This window comes from Coregonus clupeaformis, chromosome 34 (assembly GCF_020615455.1).
Source record: "Coregonus clupeaformis isolate EN_2021a chromosome 34, ASM2061545v1, whole genome shotgun sequence".
In the NCBI taxonomy this organism is placed as follows: Eukaryota; Metazoa; Chordata; class Actinopteri; order Salmoniformes; family Salmonidae; genus Coregonus; species Coregonus clupeaformis.
Genome location: NC_059225.1, coordinates 31,919,436 through 31,944,013, shown reverse-complemented (window position 1 = coordinate 31,944,013; position 24,578 = coordinate 31,919,436). Strand labels below are relative to the sequence as shown.

At 43.5% G+C, this 24,578-nt stretch overlaps 2 protein-coding genes across 2 annotated transcripts in view; one reads left to right on the top strand and one right to left on the bottom strand.

The window, feature by feature from the left end:
• LOC121550013 (collectin-12) overlaps positions 1-9,854 on the top strand; it is a 67,336-nt gene extending 57,482 nt beyond the window's left edge. Inside the window, exons 4-10 of the mRNA XM_041862065.1 lie at positions 6,901-6,987; positions 7,205-8,248; positions 8,364-8,861; positions 8,988-9,124; positions 9,229-9,338; positions 9,455-9,600; positions 9,726-9,854. Coding sequence (XP_041717999.1) covers positions 6,901-6,987; positions 7,205-8,248; positions 8,364-8,861; positions 8,988-9,124; positions 9,229-9,338; positions 9,455-9,600; positions 9,726-9,745 — 2,042 coding nt within the window. The 3' untranslated portion in view covers positions 9,746-9,854. The remainder of the gene's footprint in view (positions 1-6,900; positions 6,988-7,204; positions 8,249-8,363; positions 8,862-8,987; positions 9,125-9,228; positions 9,339-9,454; positions 9,601-9,725) is intronic.
• Positions 9,855-11,438: 1,584 nt separating this feature from the next.
• LOC121550012 (very-long-chain (3R)-3-hydroxyacyl-CoA dehydratase 1) lies at positions 11,439-24,578 on the bottom strand. Its single transcript, XM_041862064.1, has 7 exons — positions 24,395-24,578; positions 18,992-19,109; positions 18,741-18,759; positions 18,556-18,644; positions 18,136-18,257; positions 13,529-13,707; positions 11,439-13,158 (listed from the first exon to the last, which is right to left on the bottom strand). Exons 1-7 carry the CDS (start codon positions 24,511-24,513, stop codon positions 13,076-13,078), a joined length of 729 nt encoding a protein of 242 aa, XP_041717998.1. The 5' UTR covers positions 24,514-24,578; the 3' UTR covers positions 11,439-13,075.

Below are 24,578 nucleotides of genomic sequence, written 5' to 3'. Positions count from 1 at the left end.
TGGGCCAACATTCACCCAACTTATTGTGGGAAGCTTGTGGAAGGCTACCCGAAACGTTTGACCCAAGTTAAACAATTTAAAGGCAATGCTACCAAATACTAATTGAGTGTATGTAAACATCTGACCCACTGGGAATGTGATGAAAGAAATAAAAGCTGAAATAAATCATTCTCTCTACTATTATTCTGACATTTCACATTCTTAAAATAAAGTGGTGATCCTAACTGACCTAAAACAGGGAATTTTTACTAGGATTAAATGTCAGGAATTGTGAAAAACTGAGTTTAAATGTATTTGGCTAAGGTGTATGTAAACTTCCGACTTCAACTGTACATCTGTCCACCATGCTGAAAAGGCTACTGTACATCCCTAGTGGCATTTGTTTTCTGTATACAGGCGACTTGAGTTTCCCAAAACATTAGGAAGTCTACTCTGTACAAAGACATTTTCCATCGTAATTATATTTTCTCTGTTTCAAGTCTGGAGACATTTCTGGGAATGGTTGGGAATGTTGTTTTGATTCCTTGTTTCCTGCATTGGAAAGAGAGGGATGCTGGGAGAATTAGACGTTCAGTGAGTGTATGTAGTAAACGGTTTCTCAAACATGTGGAAGTATTTATTTCTGCGTTCCACACACACTACTGCACACGTCTATGACAGGCCCATATTCACAAAACATCTCAGAGTAGGAGTGCTGATCTAGGATCAGTTTAGCCTTAAATCATAATGAACAAGATCAGCACTCCTTTTCTGAGACGCTTTTTGAATATGGACCCCAGTCAACGCTATCAGGTACAATAGGAGTGCCTCTAACACCGGACACTCACCTGAAACAAATCCCATCTAAATGTACATATTAGGCTACTTTTGGGATGAATTCCCTGCTATGCAAGCGAATATGGCACAAATCGAGCGATTCAGTCTACTCTCATTTTTGTTGACCATAATTACAGATGGAACACATGCAAGTCATTAAAAGCTTGCATGAACTTCTGGGTGTCTATTTTCGGGAGGCGTTTTTTTTCTATTGTTTGTTGACAATGAGAAAAGTACACTCATCCTTGGCGGTTTGAAGAATGACTCATTGTCTCTCATTTCCAGTCAAAGTTGCCTTTCGTTGTCAGTTAGATGTTCAATCATCACTATACTTCCTTAATTACGGAGCCCTCATCTACATTGTTGTGGCTTTCACAACGTTTAACTTTAAATGTTTTAGCGTATTTATTTTTCCTTTATTACAACTGTGGCATAGAAACATGTAAACTTCAGTGGCGATTTTAGCACGTAAATCTTGGTTGGGCAAACTCCCCCCAATTGTTTTTATATGCATGCCAGCAAAGCCACTACACAACACAACACAACACTAAACAATACATTAATTGGACTATAATGGTGACAAACAGTGCCCACAAACTGTTAGGGCCTACATAAAGCTGTCCCAACAGCAGAGTCCCAACAGCAGTCCTAACAACTTAACGCTGTTACACCTGGCTGTCAGCAGAGCCTTGTCTTGCAGCGAAACAGTTCATTCAGCCTAATTTACTGCCTAAAAAAACATAGCTGATATGGCTGACTTGCTTAAACAAATGTGGTTTCTACTGACAATTGAGATGTACAAACTATGGCATAAGGGGACGATGAGCGGATAAGAGGCAATCCGTAATTTCGATTAAGACATTAATGAGCGAGCTATGACGGACGTAGTCAATATAACTATTTGTTCAGCACTTTTGAAATGTACAGCGACAGAATTCAGAACATGGGCCGTTCTTACAGTATTCTCCCTGTACACCAAGTCAGAACAGTAGGCGAAATTAAAAGGGGAAAAGGGACCAAATTAGGCACATGGGCTACTAACAGCTTACTACACAACATACACTTAGTATTACTTTCTTGGCTACAAGTATACATATCTCCCTGGCATATTACATCATTTATGCAGCAGCATACGATACATTTTTAGACTCACATTGTTGTGCTGTGTTCACTTGAACAGGAAGTTGGCGTGGCAGAGCTAGTTTTATCCGAGTTCCCAGTTGTCTTGAACTCACTGAAGTCTGAGATTTCCCAGTTCCGAGTTTCCAGTTGTTTTGAACGCGGTAGAAGTCATTCTGGATTGACAGCATGGCCAATGTATTCAAATTTTTCTGGCCGATGGCGTTACCCCCTTTTTTGTGAGATCGAATTGGTAGTTACAATCTTGTCTCATCGTTGCAACTCCCCTACGGACTCGGCGAAGCAAGCCGCACTTCTTCTTGACACACTGCTCGCTTAACCCGGAAGCCAGTCGCAGGAAACACTTTCGAACTGACGACCGAAGTCAGCTTGCAGGCGCCCGGCCCGCCACAAGGAGTCGCTAGAGCACGATGAGACAAGGACATCCCGGCTGGCCAAACCCTCCACTAACCCGGACGACGCTGGGCCAATTGTGCACCGCCTCATGGGTCTCCCGGTCACAGCCGGCTCTAACACAGCTTGGGATCGAACCCGGGGCTGCAGTGACGCCTTATCACTCATTGTTGAATTTGCGATTTCCAACTTGTTGTGTAATGTTTATTACACAACACTGATACGTTTTATCTTTATAATTTATTTTCATATGACAAGGATTGAAAAGGATTTGCCAGTAGATTGCTGACTTTATGCATGATGATGACTGCTTTTCTAGCATGCTAGCTAAGGTTTTGAAAGTATGATGTTAACATGATCAGTCCAATCAAAGCTACGGTAGATATAACGTGATTTGACGTCATTTTATCTGTGGCCAATGAACTTGAGCCTTCTTGGATGGGCACTTCTTATGTAAGTCTATGGCAGCACCCAAGGGGGTTGAATTTTCGAGCTCTACCAGTAGATTTTGCGGTGACGTAGTGTCCCCATGAGTGACAGAACACTGAGCCAATCATGGCGCAACCAGAGAACATTACCAACCCCTACGCTCCGTATTTTCCTCTGGCTGCCCCACCACCACAGAAAGCACTGAGCTAGGCTGAAACACCTGCATTTTGGAGCTGCCTTACTCAAGAAAGCAAAAAAGAGACCATGTTTGTATGCAGCTTTATTAACTCAATGTTGTTGTTTTTTTTACATTGTTTGCAAACTCATATGTGACACGTATTAATGCCAAAATAACATGCAAAACAGGTGGGGCTCAAAAGAGGTGGGGCTCTGCCCTGAATGACGTGTCGCCACTGGTAAGCTTCCTCATCCCTCACTGTCTTTGACTGGCATTCAGTAGATGTAAAGTACACTGCAACTACACATTACACAATGAAAGCTACGGAGATCATAAGCACATACAGCTTTCCCAGAGAAATACACCCAGTCATAACAGTGGGATCTATCCATGTCCTCCCATGCTCTCAGTCAGAGGGAGGGAATGAGGTGCCGTTAGATCTTCTCATCCTGTGTCTTTATGATGATTTGGCCCTAGAATAAAATAGATGATGATACCCATTAAAGGTTGAGCTTGGTGAGGTCTTTGAGCTTGATGGGTTTGTTGGTCTTTACCTGTGGAGGATGGAAATAACAGAAATATCATGGTGTGCAGTTTTCACCACTGGTTGGAACCGCTGTGGTCTCCAATTAGATGGTTAGAGATGCCTCCATAGCCTGTGGTGGTGGTGGTGGTGGGATGATTCCCAGACACATTCCAGAGGAAATGAAGGGTCCTGTCGCCTGTGGGGGCGTAAAGACCCTGCCTGACACAGCGTCTATCTCCTTAGGGTACCCTTTGAACCCCCTGTTTACTGAGGACCCCCCCTTTGGTCGCTTCCTGTCCCCCAGGGTCCCCCTGTCTCTGTACCATTCCTACTCCCTCTGACCACCCACCCCCTCTGCACTCATCTTCCAGTGTCTTCAGTGTCTCATGCTCAGTCTTCATGGACACACCCAGTCATTGAGACATTATTGTGTATTACATTACCATTTCCTAATCTCAGAGCTTGTGATTGCTGAGACGCCCATTATTACATACACACCAGATATACTGTATATACAGTGAGGGAAAAAAGTATTTGATCCCCTGCTGATTTTGTACGTTTGCCCACTGACAAAGAAATGATCAGTCTATAATTTTAATGGTAGGTTTATTTGAACAGTGAGAGACAGAATAACAACAAAAACATCCAGAAAAATACATGTAAAAAATGTTATAAATTGATTTGCATTTTAAAGAGGGAAATAGGTATTTGACAGGGACAAGATTGTAGACCTACACAAGGCTGGAATGGGCTACAAGACCATCGCCAAGCAGCTTGGTGAGAAGGTGACAACAGTTGGTGCGATAATTCGCAAATGGAAGAAACACAAAATAACTGTCTCCCTCGGCCTGGAGCTCCATGCAACATCTCACCTCGTGGAGTTGCAATGATCATGAGAACGGTGAGGAATCAGCCCAGAACTACACGGGAGGATCTTGTCAATGATCTCAAGGCAGCTGGGACCATAGTCACCAAGAAAACAATTGGTAATACACTACGCCGTGAAGGACTGAAATCCTGCAGCGCACACAAGGTCCCCCTGCTCAAGAAAGCACACATACAGGGACGTCTGAAGTTTGCCAATGAACATCTGAATGATTCAGAGGAGAACTGGGTGAAAGTGTTGTGGTCAGATGAGACCAAAATTGAGCTCTTTGACATCAACTCAACTCGCCGTGTTTGGAGGAGGAGGAATGCTGCCTATGACCACAAGAACACCATCCCCACCGTCAAACATGGAGGTGGAAACATTATGCTTTGGGGGTGTTTTTCTGCTAAGGGGACAGGACAACTTCACCACATCAAAGGGACGATGGACGGGGCCATGTACCGTCAAATCTTGGGTGAGAACCTCCTTCCCTCAGCCAGGGCATTGAAAATGGGTAGTGGATGGGTATTCCAGCATGACAATGACCCAAAACACACGGCCAAGGCAACAAAGGAGTGGCTCAAGAAGAAGCACATTAAGGTCCTGGAGTGGCCTAGCCAGTCTCCAGACCTTAATCCCATAGAAAATCTGTGGAGGGAGCTGAAGGTTCGAGTTGCCAAATGTCAGCCTCGAAACCTTAATGACTTGGAGAAGATCTGCAAAGAGTAGTGGGACAATATCCCTCCTGAGCAGAGCATATGAGCGGAGTGGAGCGGGAGCGAGCGTGGAGCGTGAGCGGACGGATTTTGAACAGAGCGCAGAGCGGCATTTTTAAAAGGACGGAGCGTCGCCCTATGTCCCGCTCCAATTTCGCTCGCTCACACCACGAGTCTAAAGCATGCTCAAGCCTTACCCAGAATCCATCTGTTTAATTTAATTTGTGTCGTCCATGAATTTGTATTTTATAGAGCGAGAGGAGCAGCAGCAGCAACAAGAGAAAAGGGTTGAGGAATTCAAAAGTTTATTCACTGCACGCAAAGGCCCAACCATAACAAGGGAGAGAAAAAGAGAGCTGGATGTAGCATTTTTTGAAATGATTTTCATGGACTATGAACCGCTGAGTAAAGGAGAACGCGAAGGGATGCAACACTTTGCAAGCGCAGCTCAACCGGGCTACACCCCCCCCCCAAGAAACCATGATAAATCAGTACTTTACTTTGTCAAATTTACATCTGAGATGCCCCATTCACATGCTTCAGCTGGCGATCAAAAACGCTGTTAACGAGCACAACAACGTTAATAGGCTGTTAGTGAAAGTCGGGCACCTGGTGAAAAGTGTACGCAAGAGCACAGAGGAAACCGACCAATTAGGTGTCCGCCCCACAAATGCCTGCGCCATTCGATGGAGCAGCCAGCTGCTGATGATTCAGTTGTTCATCCGGTTGTTCCAAAAAGACCCGTTATGGCAAAACAAACTCAAGTCTAATGTTGCTAACATCACCCTGAATCAAGTACGGCAGCTGACGCACCTTGTCAGTGTGCTGACACCACTAGCAGACCTCACAGACAAAATGCAGAAGGAGCTGGGGAACCTGGGGATGATCCTCCCTGCTGTCACAGAAATCAAATCCCTGCTCACCGATTACACTCACTCTGCACTTCCAATGGGCATCGCTGCTTTTGCAGAAACATTGGCAAACAACGTGTCAATTCGCTATGGAATATACTATACTGATTAACATCTCATTTTAGCGTCAGTGTCCCCGTTTCAAGACAGAATGGATAATCCGAGATGAGTCTGTATGCAACAAATTCGGGGAGATAAAGTAAGGCTGTGGTTTAAGCTAAAAGTGAAATACATGCAGATTTTGTTCCTTTTTTGGAGCGAGCGGGGGGCGATTTGAGTGGAGCGCGATGCAAACTGCGTTGAGCGCTGAGCGATAATGAGCGGACTGGCCTGATGTGGCTTTGAGCGGGGGAGCGGAGGGGTGAACAGCTCCGTGAGCGAGGAGCTGAGATTCTCACCGCTCCACTCCGCTCATATGCTCTGCTCCTGAGATGTGTGCAAACCTGGTGGCCAACTACAAGAAACGTCTGACCTCTGTGATTGCCAACAAGGGTTTTGCCACCAAGTACTAAGTCATGTTTTGCAGAGGGGTCAAATACTTATTTCCCTCATTAAAATGCAAATCAATTTATAACATTTTTGACATGCGTTTTTCTGGATTTTTTTGTTGTTATTCTGTCTCTCACTGTTCAAATAAATCTACCATTAAAATTATAGACTGATCATTTCTTTGTCAGTGGGCAAACGTACAAAATCAGCAGGGGATCAAATACTTTTTTCCCTCACTGTATATACATCTTATATGACATCTTATATATTGTGTCTGAGTGAGGTTTCATAAGTATCCTTTCTGATCCCATTTGTATGGTTGCAGGCTATTCTGCCCATCCTTCTCAGACTGTTAATATTGTATGGAGCCAACCACTGTGCTGAAGACCTAACCCTGATCGTGTCTGTGTTGTGTTGTTTTGTTTGTTTTGCAGTGGTGCAAAAGGTTGACAATGTGTCCGAAGGTATCGAGAGCTATGGCGGGAAGATCATTGCTATGGAAACAGACTTGAAAAAGCTAGGTGAGTTTCACCCCTACCTACCACATGGTCACAGCAATATACTCTACGTTAGCCAGTTGACCATACAGTATCCTTTGTATTATGGGTCTAAGCATTATTTTGAATACAACAAATAAATCAGAATAGCCGTTTTTAGAAACATTAATCATTGAGAGAAGGGTAACTTCATCCAACTCTCAGTTACCAAGTCCAAGTCAATTTCATCCCATGTTCCCAGATGACCAGACTGGCGAGAAGTCAGAGAACACCACCACAGAAATCCAGGCCTTTAAGAACATCATCCGGGCTCTGCAGAGGCAGCTGTCCGAGGTGGCTGAAAGGAGCAGTAGTAACCGGGCAGCCCTGGGTCGTCTGCAGGATGCTGGCCAGGACATGCAAGGCAGCCAGGGCTCCATCCAGGGTCTGCTGGATGCCAACACAGCCACGCTGAGGTCCGTCAACGGTACCTTGCGGGCCTACGGCGGCACCATGGAGGGTCTTCAGGAGGACACGGCTCGGCTGCAGACAGAGCTCCAGGAGCAGGTTCGGCAGCAGAGCCAGGCCCTGTTCAGCATCGGGAATCTCAACCTCACCCAGGCCCAACAGAGGGGCCTGATCTTGGCTTTGCAAAGGTCTGTGGACGACACCAGCCAGGCCATCCAGAAGATCCGCAATGACTTCCAGAGCCTAGAGCAGACGGCCAGGCAGACGAAGTCGGACGCTGATTGGCTGCGGGAGAAGGTGCAGAACCTCCAGGCGCTGGCCTCCAACGCCTCTACCCTGGCCAAGGCCAACAACGACAGCCTGGAGGACGTGGGTTCTCAGCTCGCCTTGCTGTCCGGACAGCTCCAGAACACCTCCAGCCTGGCGGAGAACCATGACCAGACCCTCAGGGAGATCATGGACCAGCAGAGGGACCATGACAACCTCACCTCCTCCAAGTTCGACCAGCTGGAGATACGCCTGGACGAGTCGGAGGGGAGCATCGACCGCGTGACGGGCAACATTAGCTTTACAACCCAACTCCTGGGCGCCATCAACCTCAACCTCAACGAGCTGCGCACCTGCGCTGAAACGGTGGGACGCCACTCCGACTACCTGGCTGACCTGAACTCCACGGTTTCGGACGTGAGGTCGGACGCCACCACACTAAGGTCGCAGCAGGACGACCTGGCGGCCCGCCTGGACAAGGAGTTCACCAGCCTCTCCATCGTCATGGAGGAGATGAAACTGGTGGACAGCAAGCACTCACAGCTAATCACCAACTTCACCATCCTACAGGGTGAGGGCACACACTAAATAGTAGCTTTTTATTTTGTTCACGTTGAAGTGTGTTGTAAACAGTATACAGTTGAACAGACACATTTTAAAAGAAAATATGTTGTTTCTTGTTTCAGGTCCACCTGGTCCCAGAGGCCCGCGGGGTGACAAAGGACCCCAGGGAGCGGCCGGTCAGGCTGGTCAGAAGGGGGAGAAAGGGGATAAAGGTGGGCCTGGGGTGCAGGGGCTCCGTGGAGAGAAGGGATCTCCAGGACCACCGGGACTACCAGGTTCCAAAGGTCAACCAGGCTCACGGGGCAACCCAGGTTCAAAGGGCTCCAGAGGGTCAGGGGGCAGGGCAGGACCTCCAGGGGCGAAGGGTGAGCCAGGCACGGCTGGGCTCCCTGGGAGAGACGGACAGCCCGGTCCTCAGGGGCCGCAGGGCCCGCCAGGAGACCGAGGACAGGTCGGGCCGGCTGGGACACAGGGACCCAGGGGAGCAGTGGGGCCTGTGGGGGCCCCAGGGCCACCTGGACTTCCAGGACTCCCTGCCCGACCTGCAGCAGCAGCAGCAGTGCCTTTGGTCCCTGTCTCTCTGAAGAGTGACCCCCCCGCACCTACGGTGTGGGCCCCAGGTAAGACTCACTCATAATACTCTTTATACACCATTAATATCTCTGTATCACTCTGTCAACACCATTTATGAGTTGACAGGACATGAGTTCATTGTGATAGTATAACAATATAACCATTCACTTCAGGTTGTCCTCATGAGTGGGTTGGCTTCAGAGACAAATGCTACCACTTCTCCAGGGAGCTGCACAACTTTGACGATGCAAAGAAAAGCTGTGATGCCCAGACTGCGTCAATGGTGATCATTAACGATATAGATGAACAGGTGATAGTCCTTCTTATAAGCCTTTTGTAATGGAAAGCACATCTGTTTGAACAGTCATAAAATGAGTGACATTACTGACATCATGTTTTCTTGTTTTCCCTCAGAAATGGCTGCAGAAGCAGACCTCTGGAAAGGGCTACTTCTGGATGGGTCTGACAGACAGGGAGAAGGAGAATGTTTGGCACTGGCTGGATGGAACCGAACCTGCCTTCACGTGAGTATAGTACCTCAGTGACAAGACTGATCAAGTTAGGTTTCAGTTCTCACTGAATGTGTGTCTATGGTAGGTAGGATTTCAGTGTGTGAGTGCCCTCTGCTGTGTGACTGTAGGAAGTGGAAGCCGGGCCAGCCAGACAACTGGAGCCACGGGCACGAGAGAGGAGAGGACTGCGCAGGCCTCATCCACGGGGGACTGTGGAATGATTTCTTCTGTGAAGATCTCATCAGCTACATCTGTGAGAAGGCCATGGAGAGCTGTGAGTATCTGTTTGTCTGTCTCTGAAGTTTTCTATCCGCATTGTTTTTTTCTGTCTAAGTCATAGTTATATTGTTTGCATGAAAAAATATTTGTATAATCTATAAGTAATATCATTTTCTGCAGCAAAAACACCAGGATTATAGCACCCTCTGGGGGAGAAGAAAAAGAAGCACGGTTGAGTCAGAGGCGGTGTGGTGAGCAACATTATGTTCCAGCCACGAGTGTAACTAGCCATCTGACACACTTTTGCATGGATATGCTGTATGGAGAGAGACGAGGGACAAACTGCACATGCCTGAATCGGGACTAAGGCTGCATTCACTGAGCTTTCCCCCACTAGTGGCCAGACTCAGCTATCCTCCAAAGTGAATCCAGACCATTACTTCCAGCATTTGCATTACAGCAACATGACAATCAAGAGTTGAGAGGATCCATTGTTTAAAAAAATTATGACCAACGTAATTGACTCATATAAATTGGTCTCATTGTTTTTAATGCTGTTTTTTGTACGACTTTAGTCCATTTATATCTGATTATCTGAATGTACTGTATATTTTCATATTACAGTTTTTTTTCAACGTAGATCATTATTTTAGCAGTGCCAATGGGAATCACCACAGTGCCTTTCACGGTTGAAAGTCTAGTTCCACAATTATGTAAGATGCAAAATGATGCGCAAAAAAGCTAAGAAATGTCGCTGATATGCTATCCTTGAGGAACACCAGTCCTTTCTCAAACCTCAAGAACTGTCCAGCTATATATAACTATGTTATTATACCCATGATTTCGAATAAATGATGTATTTACACATAACAGTCAGAAAGTCTGCTTGGTTATAGTCAAGATTGCACAAGTGTACATGTTAGTATTTCCTTACCGTACTGTATGTTTGCTGATGGTGCCTGTATTGTTGTATGAGTGTGTACTTTCCACAAAGTCTGTGGTCACGTTCCAGGCTGACTACATTGCAAACGTTGCATTGCATCAACCAATGGTTGCGCGCAACGCCCCCCACAATGCAGCAGCAGCACACATAGAAATAGAATGAATAGAACGGGCTTGGAACTTTAACCCTGGCAATTTGACTGGTAAACTCATGGGTACACTCGCAATGGCTGCCTGGTATTGTGATGCAATAATTGTAATGGTAATGTAAAATGTTCATTCAAATGATGTTAACTGATGGAATGTATTTTTTGTAATGTTAGTTGAGTTGAAATCAACAAATCACAGCACATCCTGCTTTTACTTCCTGCGTTTACTTCCTGCTTTGCTCCTATGAGTACACTCACAATGGCCGCCAGTCCACCCATTATGTTATCATTGACTTGAATGAGGACGCCCGTTCTATTCATTCTATTTATATGGCAGCACATGCGATTAGGAGTAACGAAGGAGAGGAGAAAATGTGCGTCTAAAATGTTTTAATACAAATGTTGTTACTATTCTAACGGTTATTACGGAGACCGCAGTCATTTGGCTGGCCATTACGTCATCCAAAATTCCATGACCGTCACAACCCTACTGGTCGTGTTCCAGGACGATTACATTGCAGGCGTTGCGTTACATCAGCCAATAGGTGCATGCCACATCATCGACTGAGCAGTCGGGCATCAGATTGCTATATCATATGATGTGGTTATGATGTGGCTCGTTCAGCCTGGAACGCAGCACGTCTGTCTTACTGGAGCTCTTACCAGAGGTCTCATTTGCCTTTTTGGTGTCAGGAAGTTGATTCCATCCTCGGATCCATGTCTTTGAACTTACAGTACTTATAAGATACTGTACTGTATCTTCACACGTACATTTGTGACTAGAAAAACAATAATAGTCCAGTGGTTTTTGACATTTAATTTTATTGTTTCTTTCTTTCTTGTCTAGTCCTGATTCATAGTATGATGTTGATTCATTCAGCACACTGTAGCACAGGGCTAGGTATCGCAGTGCATACAATTAGATGACCCCAATTCCAATCAATCCTTCAGCTGCACAGAAGATTGAAACGATCTGACACAGTAGCACCTTTTAGTAGAGGTAATCTAACACTAACTACCAGTACATTACCAACAAGGACAATGGATCCTGAACACAGATTTTTAAACATAAAGAACAAAACAGTGACTAACTGAAGACTGTGAGTGCTCAGAAATAATTTATTATCTCTTATCTTCTCTGTGCGTCTCCTAGGTTGGCTTGAACTTTCGAAAACAATAGCTTTTCTGCAAACATTCAACCTTCTTTAAGATGCACACTGGTAAATAAATTTGACTGAGCTCTTAGTAAACATTAAAGCAACATGGAGAGAACATTAGAGCTGAGCAAAGCAAAAAACAAATTTGAGCAGTCTCGGCTACACCTTAAGTACTAATAACATTCAATACAAGTGTTTTACTGTTAAAAACCACATAATTGCCAACCATGTGATATGTATAATACATTAAGTCATTCTTCAAATGATCCAATCTGTGCATAAAATAACCTACTAATGGTGCCGTTTCACATTTCATTGTTTACAAATAAAGTACAACACACATACACCAAGGAAGCAGCATATTGCCCAAATGTCTGTTTGTTGTCGAGGTCATATGTCTACGAATCTCTTTTTTGAGCTTCTGTCTAGTCATTGTTGCCACATGCTATTTATGTATAAAATCACTGTGGTGGAAAACGCATAAAAATACTTAAAAAATTAATTTCCAATTTAAAAGAAGAAATAAAACAGTTCAGGGGACACAACTATCATCTATCCTTCACCCTCCTTTCATATCACCCTTCCCTGGTTCCCTCGAACTCCCTCTATGTTGCACTGATGGTGGGTTCAGTATGTATCTGCTGTGTGGTTGACCCAATGCACAGCAAGCGCCTTCCAATATTGTTGTGTGGCAGTTGTAGCAGGTAATCAGTGCCGTATGCTATCAGGTTGCAGGGGTTCAGTGCAGCATGTTGTGGCCATGCTGGCTGGTGGAGTTAGTGCTCTCTCTCTCTCTCTGGGGATCTAGCTATCTGCACTGGGACAGTGAAGACACAGTGGAACAAACAAGGATGCATGCACAGCACAATGTTCCAGTTTTGTGATGATGATGATTATTCTAGAGATGCTAGAGATTGTATTCCGCTGACTACTCCTGTTCTGTAATGATACTTCTGGTTGATTGATGACTGTTTGGTGATGACTGTTCATGATGATTCTGATGAGGGTTATTCCTGTTGGGTAATGATGTCTCTTGCAGCACTATTTAATCCAGTTGGGTTATTCTGGTGAATGTCATAATCCTGTTTCTGTGATTATTACATGGTTAATCCCGTGATGTTGGTAGTGGTCTGACTCTCCCGGTTGCTTGCGTTGCAGTGTGGAGAACTTGGTGGTGTGGGGGTGGGGGTGCAGTACCAAAGGTGAATTGATGTGGCGGCAGGGGGGCTGTGCTGACTCGCTGTCCCAAAACGAACACCAGTTGCTGGACTGTGAGGCGGCTCTACTCGTCCTTCTCCACTATGATCTCCCCAAGAAGCACCTTTCTCCTCTGACGGAGCATGTGGAAATAGAGCTGTGGGAACACTAGGAGAGAGAGAGAGGGGGGAGGGGGGGAGATTTTACCCACCAATCTAAACAATTATCCAGTCCAGATCAATATTTTAACAAAAAGCCTTCAAAGAAAGAAAGGCACTTAACCATCATTTTAGTTACATCAAACACTAGGTCCTACTAATTATCCAAAACAACCCAAACCATCCCCCAAAATACACCAAAACAGAGACCACAAACTACCCCAAACAACCCAAAACAATCCCAAATTAACAACAGCTATCACTAACTACTGAACTCCTGAACAATTCCGCTTGTCAAAACAAGAGACAATCAACACCCATGAGTAATTAACGTCCGCCTATAGGCTGAACATACAAACAGGTTGTACGTAGCTGCTTACATGGGATATAGGAGAGCATGACAATGATGAGGAAGTAGTAGTAGTCGAAGGAGACGTTATACTTGTTGGGGAGCCTCATGGAGAACATTCCGGTTTTGCGAACGAACGGCAAAGCAGCGTAAATGGTCAGGAGTTCTCCGGCCACTCCGAGAGGGTACATGATGATAAACATGTTGTATCTGACAGAGAGAGGAGAGTTATCAATAACACAAACACACAGAGGCATGCACACGTGCACACGTGCACACATACACACACTTCAGCCGTACAGCAAAGAACGATAAAAAAACTACTTCACACTACGTTGGAATGCGTACACTGCAGAATGAAGGGGAAAAATGTATGCCATCTTGAAAGAGTGTCTTGTAGCATTTGCCAGTGAATTAGGCCACTAAATGCTTGATTACTATAGTGATGGCTGACATGTTTTTAGTATCTTAACACACTGACGTAACCAGTGTGAAATGGCTAGCTAGTTAGCGGTGCGCGGTACCAGCGTTTCAATCGGTGACGTCACTCGCTTTGAGACCTTGAAGTAGTTGTTTCCCTTTCTCTGCAAAGGCTGTGGCTTTTGTGGAGCGATAGGTAACGATGCTTCGTGGGAGGCAGTTGTTGATGTGTTTAGAGGTTCCCTGGTTCAAGCCCAGGTTGGGGCAAGGAGAGGGACGGAAGCAATACTGTTACACTGACACCAGAACAACATTAGGCATGATGCTGTCTCACTTACAGTAGGCTATTCTTAACCTTAGCTTTATGCAACGTCAACTGCGGCTGTGACCCAAATGGCACCCTATTCCCTATATAGTGCACTACTTTGGACCAGTGCCCATTTAGGGCTCTAGGCCAGTGGTTCCCAACCTTTTTCAGTTATTGTACTGCCAACTTCATTTTGCTCTGCCCGGAGTACCCCTGAAGTACCCCTTCATGTGCATTTCACCATTAGGCCTATGGTCTCATGAGTCTGCTCAAGTACCCCCTGTGGATAGGCCAAGTACCCCCAGGGGTCCTAGTACCCCTGGTTGGGAACCACTGCTCTAGGGAATATAATGGCATTTGTAACGCACAATATAACAAATCAAATCAAATGAAGCTTTATTTATACAGCACATTTCAGACATGGAACGCAACGCAATGTGCTTTAGAGGAAAAAAAGCTGAAATATTTACTACCCAACAAACATAACATAAAAAACAAAAGAATTACACAAACTGAACAACTAAAAAGCCCCCTGAGGAAAAGCAAAGCTAAAAATATGTGTTTTAAGATCTCTTTTAAATATGTCCACAGTTTCGCCCCCCCCTCAGTTTCTCTGGCAGGCTATTCCAGAGGCTGGGGGCATAATAACTAAAGACTGCCTCTCCATGCCTCTTGTTCCTAGGTTTTGGGATAGTTAACAGGCCAGTGCCAGAGGACCTGAGGGACCTACTGAGTACATAACTTAAAAGCATCTGACATGTATTGGGGTGCACAATCGTGGATTGATTTAAAAACCAATAGAAGAATCTTTAAATTAATTCTAAAACTCTCAGGCAGCCAGTGAAGAGACCTTCAAACCGGTGTAATGTGTGCTCTCCGTCTGGTCTTGGTCAGTACCTGTGCTGCAGCATTCAGTATGTTTTGCAGTTGGCCAGTGGCTTTCTTGGGTAGACCAGACAGGAGAGCATTACAGTAGTCAAGCCTTCTTGTAATAAAAGCATGGATGAGTCTCGCTGTATCAGCCTGAGAGAGAAACGGACGCACCTTTGCAATGTTCCTCAGGTGGTAAAAAGCTATTTTGGTCACATTCCTAATGTGTGATTCGAAGTTGAGTTAAGAATCTAAAATAACACAGGTTTTTTACCTGGTGTTTTATCTTTATTGCCAGTGAATTAAAATGTGCAGCTAGATTCTCTCTGTGCTTTGGCTCCAACAATAAGTACCTCGGTCTTGTCTTGATTTAGCCAGAGGAAGTTGTGAGCTAAAATCCTCTGGTGACATAGAAAAGTAAAGTTGTGTATCGTCTGCATAGCAGTGAAAATCAATGCTGTGCTTTCTGATAACGCTGCTAAGGGTTAACATATATAAACTAAACAGTACCGGACCCAAAATCGAACCTTGTGGAATGTCACATGTGATATGTATTTTCTCTGAGTTATGTTCACCAAGGGTGACAAAAAACTCTCGACCGGTTAAATAGGTCCTAAACAAATTTAGAACTGGACCGGAGAGGCCAAACCCACCTCTCCAGTCTGTTGAATGCAGCAGTTAAATCTAAGAGTACAAGGACAGAGAGCTGTTTGGCATCTGTGTTGGCTCTAAGATCATTTACCACTTTAACTAAGGCTGTCTCTGTGCTGTGGTGGGTACAAAAACCAGATTTGCATTTTTCAAAAATACAATTGGCACTTAAAAAATGATTTAGCTGTTTGAGCACCAACAGGTCTGAATGCACCCAAAGGATCAGCTCCATTAACGATTTTCAAAATGTTTTAACATTATTGGATTTCTGCACATCATTATTCAAAATGTACAGGGGCCGTTTCCCGGACACAGGTTATGCCTAGCCCCGGACTAAAAAGCACTTTCGATGGAGATTCCCCATTGAGCTTGGTTTTCAGTCCAGGACTAGGCTTAATCCGTGTCCAGGAAACCGTGCCACAGTGTTTAATATTGGTTAATAAACAACCCAGAAAGGAAGGATTAATATACCAGTAATTACACTACTGTATTCCATTTCAAAAGTGCACAAAAATGTATGGGGGATGAAAACAAGTCGGTTATCAAAGGAGCGGGATCTATATATATAATGATGGCGGTGCATAAGAATCCCGTATTTTCTCAAGAACGTGGTTGCGGCTCGGGGGAGTGTCTCGGCGGATGTGAGAGAAATGTTGGGCCAGCATTCCATGCCCGAAACAGATGGTCTTAAAAACAAGAGCAGCTGAACATGAGCCCCTCTTCCCTCCCTCTGAGGGCCTGGCTGCGCCCCTCCCCTCCCTGCTTAAAGGAACCCTTGAGAACACTCAGAGGGGGACGGGGAATGGGGGAGGACGAGAGTGGAGGAGAACGGGGGTTACACTGACTGATCAAGACCAGTGAAGCAAACCCGCAAACCCAAGAGACCTGTCGTACATGTAAACAGACATATTGAACGTACAGTACTGTGGTTACAGGATCTGTGGTTACAAGATCTGACTTGCTGAAGTCACTGAAAAAAGTGTCTCATTGTCACTCACTGTCACCTCATAGCTACCGCACAGCAATGCAAAAAATGGGGTCGGTCCCTAATCTAATTTCTAGACATTCAGATATTGAACGGAAAGCAGCAAGCTCTTAGCCATAGGATCCCAGGAATCTAGGTCGGTCAGATTGCTCCCCATGTGTGTAGTAGACGTTCTTCACCAGTGCTCACATTTCATCTGAGGGCCTTCATATGCGAGGCTGACAGTTAGACTTTCTGATAGTCCCACGTTATGTCAACGGTCTGCTGACAGCGGTGGTAAATAGAGCGTTTTGTATAATGATGAGTGTTGTGTATAATAAAATACACATAAGAAATAGGTATTTTTACTACAGTACTGCTTAGCTGTTGGACTGGGAGGTAACACTGATACCTAACCTCCTGTCAACATCAGCTAATGCCATGTGTTACAATAGTTGTGTATGTCTGAGATTGTGACCTGGGTTCAAATACTATTTGAAATCGTTCAAATACTTGTAGCGTTTGCTTGAGCTTGCTTCGAGTGCCAGATGGGCGGGGTTTGCAGTTTTGGGACTATTCCATTGGAAGTCAGGGAAGCTTAATCAAGCACAGATAAAGTATTTGAAATTATTTCAAATAGTATTTGAACCCAGGTCTGGTGCAGTGTATGAAAGACTCAAAACCAGTGGTGCTACGGTCCACACAAGCTGTGAGTCTGCATCAAAGAGGCGTGAAGGAATGTTGAAAGTATGAGAGAAAAGATGACAACATCCTTACGTCATCCACATCTGGAAAGACAATAATAGCTTGACTCAGAGCTGAATATGAGGAGAAACCTTATTATCTCAGAGTGGGAGTGCTGATCTAGGATCAGGTCCCCTGTCCGTGTATTCTTATTCATTGTTATCTAAAAGGTCTTTAATCATCACTCGTACTCTGAGATGCTTGAATAAATCCCAATCCCTGCACAGATGGTGTCACCACCTTTTCTCCAATCTCTGATCTGTATGCTTATCAATGCCTGATCACCTACCATGTAATAAATTGGTTACCCACAACTGTCCTAGCCCATAAATCAAAGTGATAATGCCAGAGTACTTAGTGTTAGCAGTTAGGTCAGCCAACATCCATATTGAACGTGCTAATCAACAAACACAACACACTCATGCTGATCACATGCTGTCTGGCTATGAGCCAGGAGATACCTTATGCATTGCTGTAGGCTACTACTGGGAAGCATGCCAGGGGAAACGCCAATCAAACCAGACCAACACGCAAAGAACCGTAACAGCACCGCAAACCCTAGCTCTTGTCCAGGGCGTTTACGTGCAGCTTTCTGATGCTGAGAAGGCTCTGCATCAACAAGCCGCATGAAACGCACTGGAACAGAGCTACCCAAACCCAGCCCTCCCATCCCCATCTCCACCTGGCCCATTTGATGAAGTATGGCAGGAGGTTGAGCAGATTGAATGTATAGAATGAATATCTGGTGATCTCTGTCAACGTCCAAACGACCAGGAAGAGGATTACACTTTCTTCGTTCTGGATCTTCCAACAAGGAAAGGGACAAAACGAGGGAGGAGAAGATAGTTAAAAGTTAAGAGGGTCCATGTTGTACAGTAGGACATTACTGCAGTTGGACTCCGGGGTGAAGTTTCCCCTACGTACAGATCTAGGATCAGCTTCCCATCCCCCAATCCTAAACTGAACCATTAGTGGGGACAATGCTAAACTGATCCAAGATCAGTGTCTAGGGGCAACTTAACCTCACCCACTCCAAGGCCTCTTACTGTAGATGGTAACCAGGGTTAGAAGACACCTCTTTGGTGATAAATGTGATAGTCACCTGTTTGATGCTGTTGGTGATGAACCACACCATGAAGATTCGTGAACACACTTGAACCCCGGTCACAATTACAGAGGTCCTCACGATTCCTAAAGGGTGAGAACCGGGGAAATCAACATTGCTGTCAGAGCTAGGAGATATGCTTATATTCACATTATATGGTGGTTATTCAAGACAATACATACCGATTGCACAGTGCCCCACCTGAATGACAAGATAACAAATCAGAATCAGTGAATCACCTCTCCTCACTTCTTCTCTGCATCAAAGCTCTCAGCATCAAAGTATTTAAAGCACACAGAGGGACCTTACCAGAAATGTCAACAGTAATTTCAACATTTGCCTATTTTCCCAACTGTCTAGGTTGAATACATTGAGCATGTCTGTGTTTGAATACGGCTGTATAGAGAACTATGCCAATTTTCCAGAAACTCACCTCAACTAACGCAACTGTCTGGAAAAACTTGAGTGTCCTTGCTATACTTTTGTACAGACCCTTGTGTGTGCCTTTCTGGATATAAAAGCGCATCATTGCCATAGCCAAGACCAGCCATCTGGAAAATAAGATACAATATTTACAACATGTGAATAACTGTATTTTGCATTAGAGAAGTAAGTGTGCATGAGAAGGACATAGATACCACTTTAGAGTTACAGTATAAAAGTACTCAGTTCAATCACTGTTTCCAGAGTTCTACTTTAGCTTTTTCAGTCTCGTCTTTTCGACTTAGCCTACTTCTTTTACAGAAAAACCACATGATGTGGAAAATCGAATTATTTCACATGTGAAATCATTTGTTTTTGGAACACTTCACATGTGATGATATTTCACATAAAGTGTCGCGTGGATTTTCACGTGATCACATAGCCTTTCACATGCATCACATTTTTCACATGTGAATATTTTTCACATGAGATTTCACAGGTGATGCCCTGCAAACAAAAATGAGTTGTTAGGATGCACACACACAGTGCTTTTAACATACAGTGTTATCAACTTATATATTTGACACACTTTGACATACATGATTAAATTGTGTTTTTATTTATACAGTAATTATTATTCAACATGTCATCACCTGGGATTTGAACTCACAACCTCTTGGTTCACAGAATTATTCCTACACTTTGGACTTAAGTAAAGGAAATCTCAAAATACACTCAAGAAAAACTATTATATTTATCATAGTGATTTAGGAGTAACATTAAAACAGAATAATATGCCCCACCAACTATACAGAAAACCCCTCAAATTGCTGAAATAAGTAAATGAAATCATGATGAGAGAATAGTCAGTGAAATAGCAGTGCAGATGGCACTCTTTTGCTAAGTGCAGAGATGTAATGAATGTGTAGAGGAATGCTACAGACTGCGGTGCAACAGAAAGATCAGAGTACCCCAAATCCAGAGGTTGTGAGTTCAAATCCCAGGTGGGGTCATATTGAAAAGTCAGTGCTAAGTGATCATGTCAAATGTAATCATATTGATTAAAGATGTTTACATTATTTTAGCTGAACAGCGTACCACTTACTTTAAAACCCCCATATCATTTAATTCCCTTACAAAAAAACGTGACATTTTCATTAAATATGTTAACAGGTATTATATTTAGAGTTCACATTTTAACACCACCTTTTCACATATGAGGAGAATAACATGTTTTCACCTCACATGTGAATTGCAGATTCACATGTAGGGCGATATGGCCAAAATATCATATCATGGTATTTTAATTAGACGGTATGATGGTATTTGACGGTATTTTATGTTTTTGAATAATAAAAGTTCAACATTTGCTTCATGAGTAGTGCGTGACCATAGGGTGGCAACACATACATTATAAGTGATTTCAATGGGTCTTTCTCCATTCTGATTGTTTTATACTGTTCAATTCAACTTCAACCAAAAATTATTTTCAGCATTTTCATCAATTTCTGCATTTCCTGCACTCATCTGAGATCATTTCCACACTGTCACGTAGGGCTGCATGATATGGGTAAACAATCTAGACCTTATTTTTAACCAAATGTTGCAATTGCGATTTGACTTGTGTTTTAAAGCAAAACACTTGGGTGAACTGTTGGAATCATGGAAATAGAATGACTATTCAAATTCTATAGTTAGAATATAATAGTGGGCACTTTGAATACAGTGTTTGACATGACAACAAATGAAAATGCCAGGGAGGAGTTATTGTGACAGGGTAGGAACCTAAGTGTTGACAAGTGTTTCCTAGGGGACCCTATAATCTTTGGGTACATTGAATGTTTTCTCTTAGCTACATGTAGCTAACATATTCTTGCTTCGCGTATTCCTCTTTGATTTAGAACATTCTGTTGCACAAAAAAAACATGCAAATTTAGGTCTACACCATCGCTGGTATTATCAGGCTGTATATCTAGTTTCGTTTGCTCTGACTCAGTACATTTATTAGCTAGCTAGCGATTAGCGGCTAACAAGACTTAGGCCCAATTTACTAAGAAAAGACAAACTAGCTGTTTGCAGATGTAAGAAACACAAACTCATAGTGTAATTATAGAACGCTAGTGGATTTATATTAAGTAGCAATGTGCAAACAGCATCGTTGTCATCAACATTGTGTGCATTGACCACGCAGAGACCGAACGCAAGCGTCTCTGTCAGAAGAACAATAAATGCGCTCCTTGAGTGACAGGGGGCGGGGCTAGGTCTGTCTGGAAAGCGGACGTTACACGCTGTATCACATTTAACAAACCAAACATTCAAATAACGTTATAGAAGGTAAAGTAAATGTAACTCTCACATGTGGTATTTTTTTTCACATGTAAAAAACTTTCATGTGAAAATCTCTCACATGTGGAATTGCATTATTACGTGAAAAACTGTTGACATTTTACATCCCCATGTTGTCACATTTATTTAACATGATATCATGTTTTCACATGTGCTCAAATTTGTAGTTTCATTGAATCACATGTTACTTTGACATGTCACATTATCATGTTAACGTCACATAAGATCACGTGATCACATGTTATCACGTGAAATGAATGTGGTTTTTCTGTAAGGGTTGTGTGTGTTGATCTATATTTATTTTTATCCTAAGCAAGAAGCAGAATGGACACCAACTAAACTTGTATGCCTCCTCATCACCCAAGATGAGTCCCAAATGGCACCCTGTTCCCTACATAGTGTACTACATTTAACAAGGGCTCTAGTCAAAAGTAGTGCACTATGTAGGGAATAGGGTGCCATTTGGGACGTAATTACAGCCTCAGTTGGTGAAACAGTGAGCACCAAGTCCTTTCTACAGAGGAGCTCATTGTCTCTAGCCTGGTACTGTACACACTAATCTGGCTATACATCAGTCACAGCCATACGCCAGACAGAATGTAAACACAGAATGCTGAGAAAAGCTGTTCAGCTTGTCATCTCTCTGAACTAGCAGCAACCCTGCTACTGCCAAAACTACATTCAGAAGAAACTGAAGATTAATAAAAAATCTAGCAAATCACTGAACGATCCGGTGCAGACAGCATTTGTAGAGCACTATACTAATACAATACGATCTTTATTGGTCCATTACACACAGGATACAACAAAAATGTGTACGTTTTTGCTCACAGTAATATGCCTAACAGGGCCTTGTGACCTTTACAGTATATGTTTTAATAAAAATCAATACTACATGTTTTACTATTTAATTGCAGAGCCGTTTTGAGGACCATTTAAAGCTAATTCTCTAAAGATCAGGTTAAATAACAGAGAGGTGTGAGAGTTTTTGTACAGAATTTACAGTACACAGAAGACCAGGAGCCATATGTATCAAGAGTCTCAGAGTAGGAGTGCTGATCTAGGATCAGGTCCTCCCTGTCCATGTAATCTTATTCATTGTGATCTAAAAGGCTAAACTGATCCTAAATTGGCACTCCTCTACTCTGAGACGCTTGACAAATACTGCCCCTGGTTTGCACCATTTGCTTTTAAAACTATGCATGACCTGGGGAAATGGTCTGTGTTGTCTTTACATTCACCAGTCTACTAGGTCAGCAGTGTTACGGATCTCTGTGATGGTGTGTCTGTGAAGGTGTCGGCATACAGTTGTTCTCTTTTCCTCTAAAATGTGTAACTTTACAAATATGTTTGTCATAGCATCACAAACACTTACAGTATTAGTAATGAGGCAGGCCAAAGTTGCATAGTTTCCTCAACCTTATTCCCTATTCCACTAAATTGAGGTAACTATTATTTTACATTCACATTTTAAAATCCCCATTTAGATCACACTTGGTCCCTTGATTCAGTATTCATGGTTAAATGGGCTCATGGCAGGATTAGTCCCTGGACATTACAACGACATCATCTAAATCCGCTGAGGTGTCAAGTGCCCATGAGATAGGTTTCTTGTAAATCTCAGTTTATGTGACGTTTTAGAGTGTACCTTGAAGTTAACTCAAACCTTGTCAGGATTAGTGAGAGATACACTACTGCTACTGTCTGTTGTAAAGGAATGGTACTGTTAAACCAGGTTGACCTGGTACTGTTGTATATACTCTTGTAGCCTAGTGGCTACTGTTCACTGCTTGACATCAGGTGGTTGGTCGGTCAGGTGCTCAAGATGTGGACAAGTGTTTACCTATATTGCAAAGGTTTGCCTAACTCTTATTTGATTACATGAACAACTCAACACGATCTGTTTCAAACCACGATCTGTTTTTTAAAAAACACTGGTTTACCAGGGCTGAGGTGCATTACTTTGGAGTATATTCCTATTTTATTGTAAATGTATTATCTCTCAGTCTCAGCACAGTAATTAATTAGAGTTTATTTTATGCTAATTACATTAACTGGGTTTAGGACTTGCAAAACTGTTCAGTTACTAACAGTTACTATCATATAAGGATTATTGAAAAATATGGGTGAAGGTTTGTGCTATCATATGGAGAGAAGGGACAACAAAAGAACAGTTTGAATCCAATAGTCAATATTTTAACAGCTCTTTGAATGTTTGAATCAAAAGTGTGGTATCTGTTTATTCTGTATGAGGGAGATCAGGTACAGGGGCTTATAACCAACCACTTATTGGTCTTTGTGAACAAAAGACTAGACAACTGAACCTAGTTTTCACACCTTCATGTAATACCAGAATAACCATTATGTGTAGAGCAGACAATAAACTACAATGAGTGGAAGTGGAGATCACATGGATCCAAGACATCCATAAATGCGCATTTTATGCATATCTCCAAAAAGGCCCATTCCTCGTTAAAGTGGCTCAAACCAATGCAAATGAATGTAAGACACAATCAACAGCTTAATAACTTATTGAAAACGTGGCAACCAGTAAAGTAAGTTCGTTTAGTGACTTCACTAAAATAACTATGAGAACACTTGAGTAAAATAATTGCACAGTCCCGCGCGGTTTGAAGCGCATAAAATTGCAGTTATAAAAATCTGCCAATTGGGCATTTCATTCTCCGAGATCGGAGCTCCAGTGTCAGCGCGCGGTCTATACTTATCACTGCAACTGTCGAGGTAGTGCTGGGTATGACGCTGACACCGTGTAATCTACCGTATTTGGGCAGGCTGAACCCGCGACGGGGGCCGCACTTCCACTGCCGTTATTTTCACAAAAAGATAGACAATTCTCAAATAATCAATATGACTTCTTGGACCCTTTTCATATCAAGTCCCTTACTTTTATTTTGCTCACTGCAACAGAATGGGACACTTGCACTGGCAGAGACACCACGGACCTATAAACAGCAACACACGCTTGCTCACAGCGCTCTGGTGCATAGCGAAGTTTTCAGGGAGTGGCTACTTTATAATCAACTATAGGGCACAATAATCCACATACCCGGCCGTCATGGCGATGTTGTAAAATGTAAGCCATGCGACAGCGATCGCACTTTTCGTTCTCTTCTTGTTGTTGGTTTCCTTCTCCTCAGCGGAGCCGTCCTCCTCCGTGGACGCCATGGTACCGGGGACAGAGTGCGAAAGTCAGAATCGGTGCGCGAGCGCAACTGACAGCTGGGACTGGG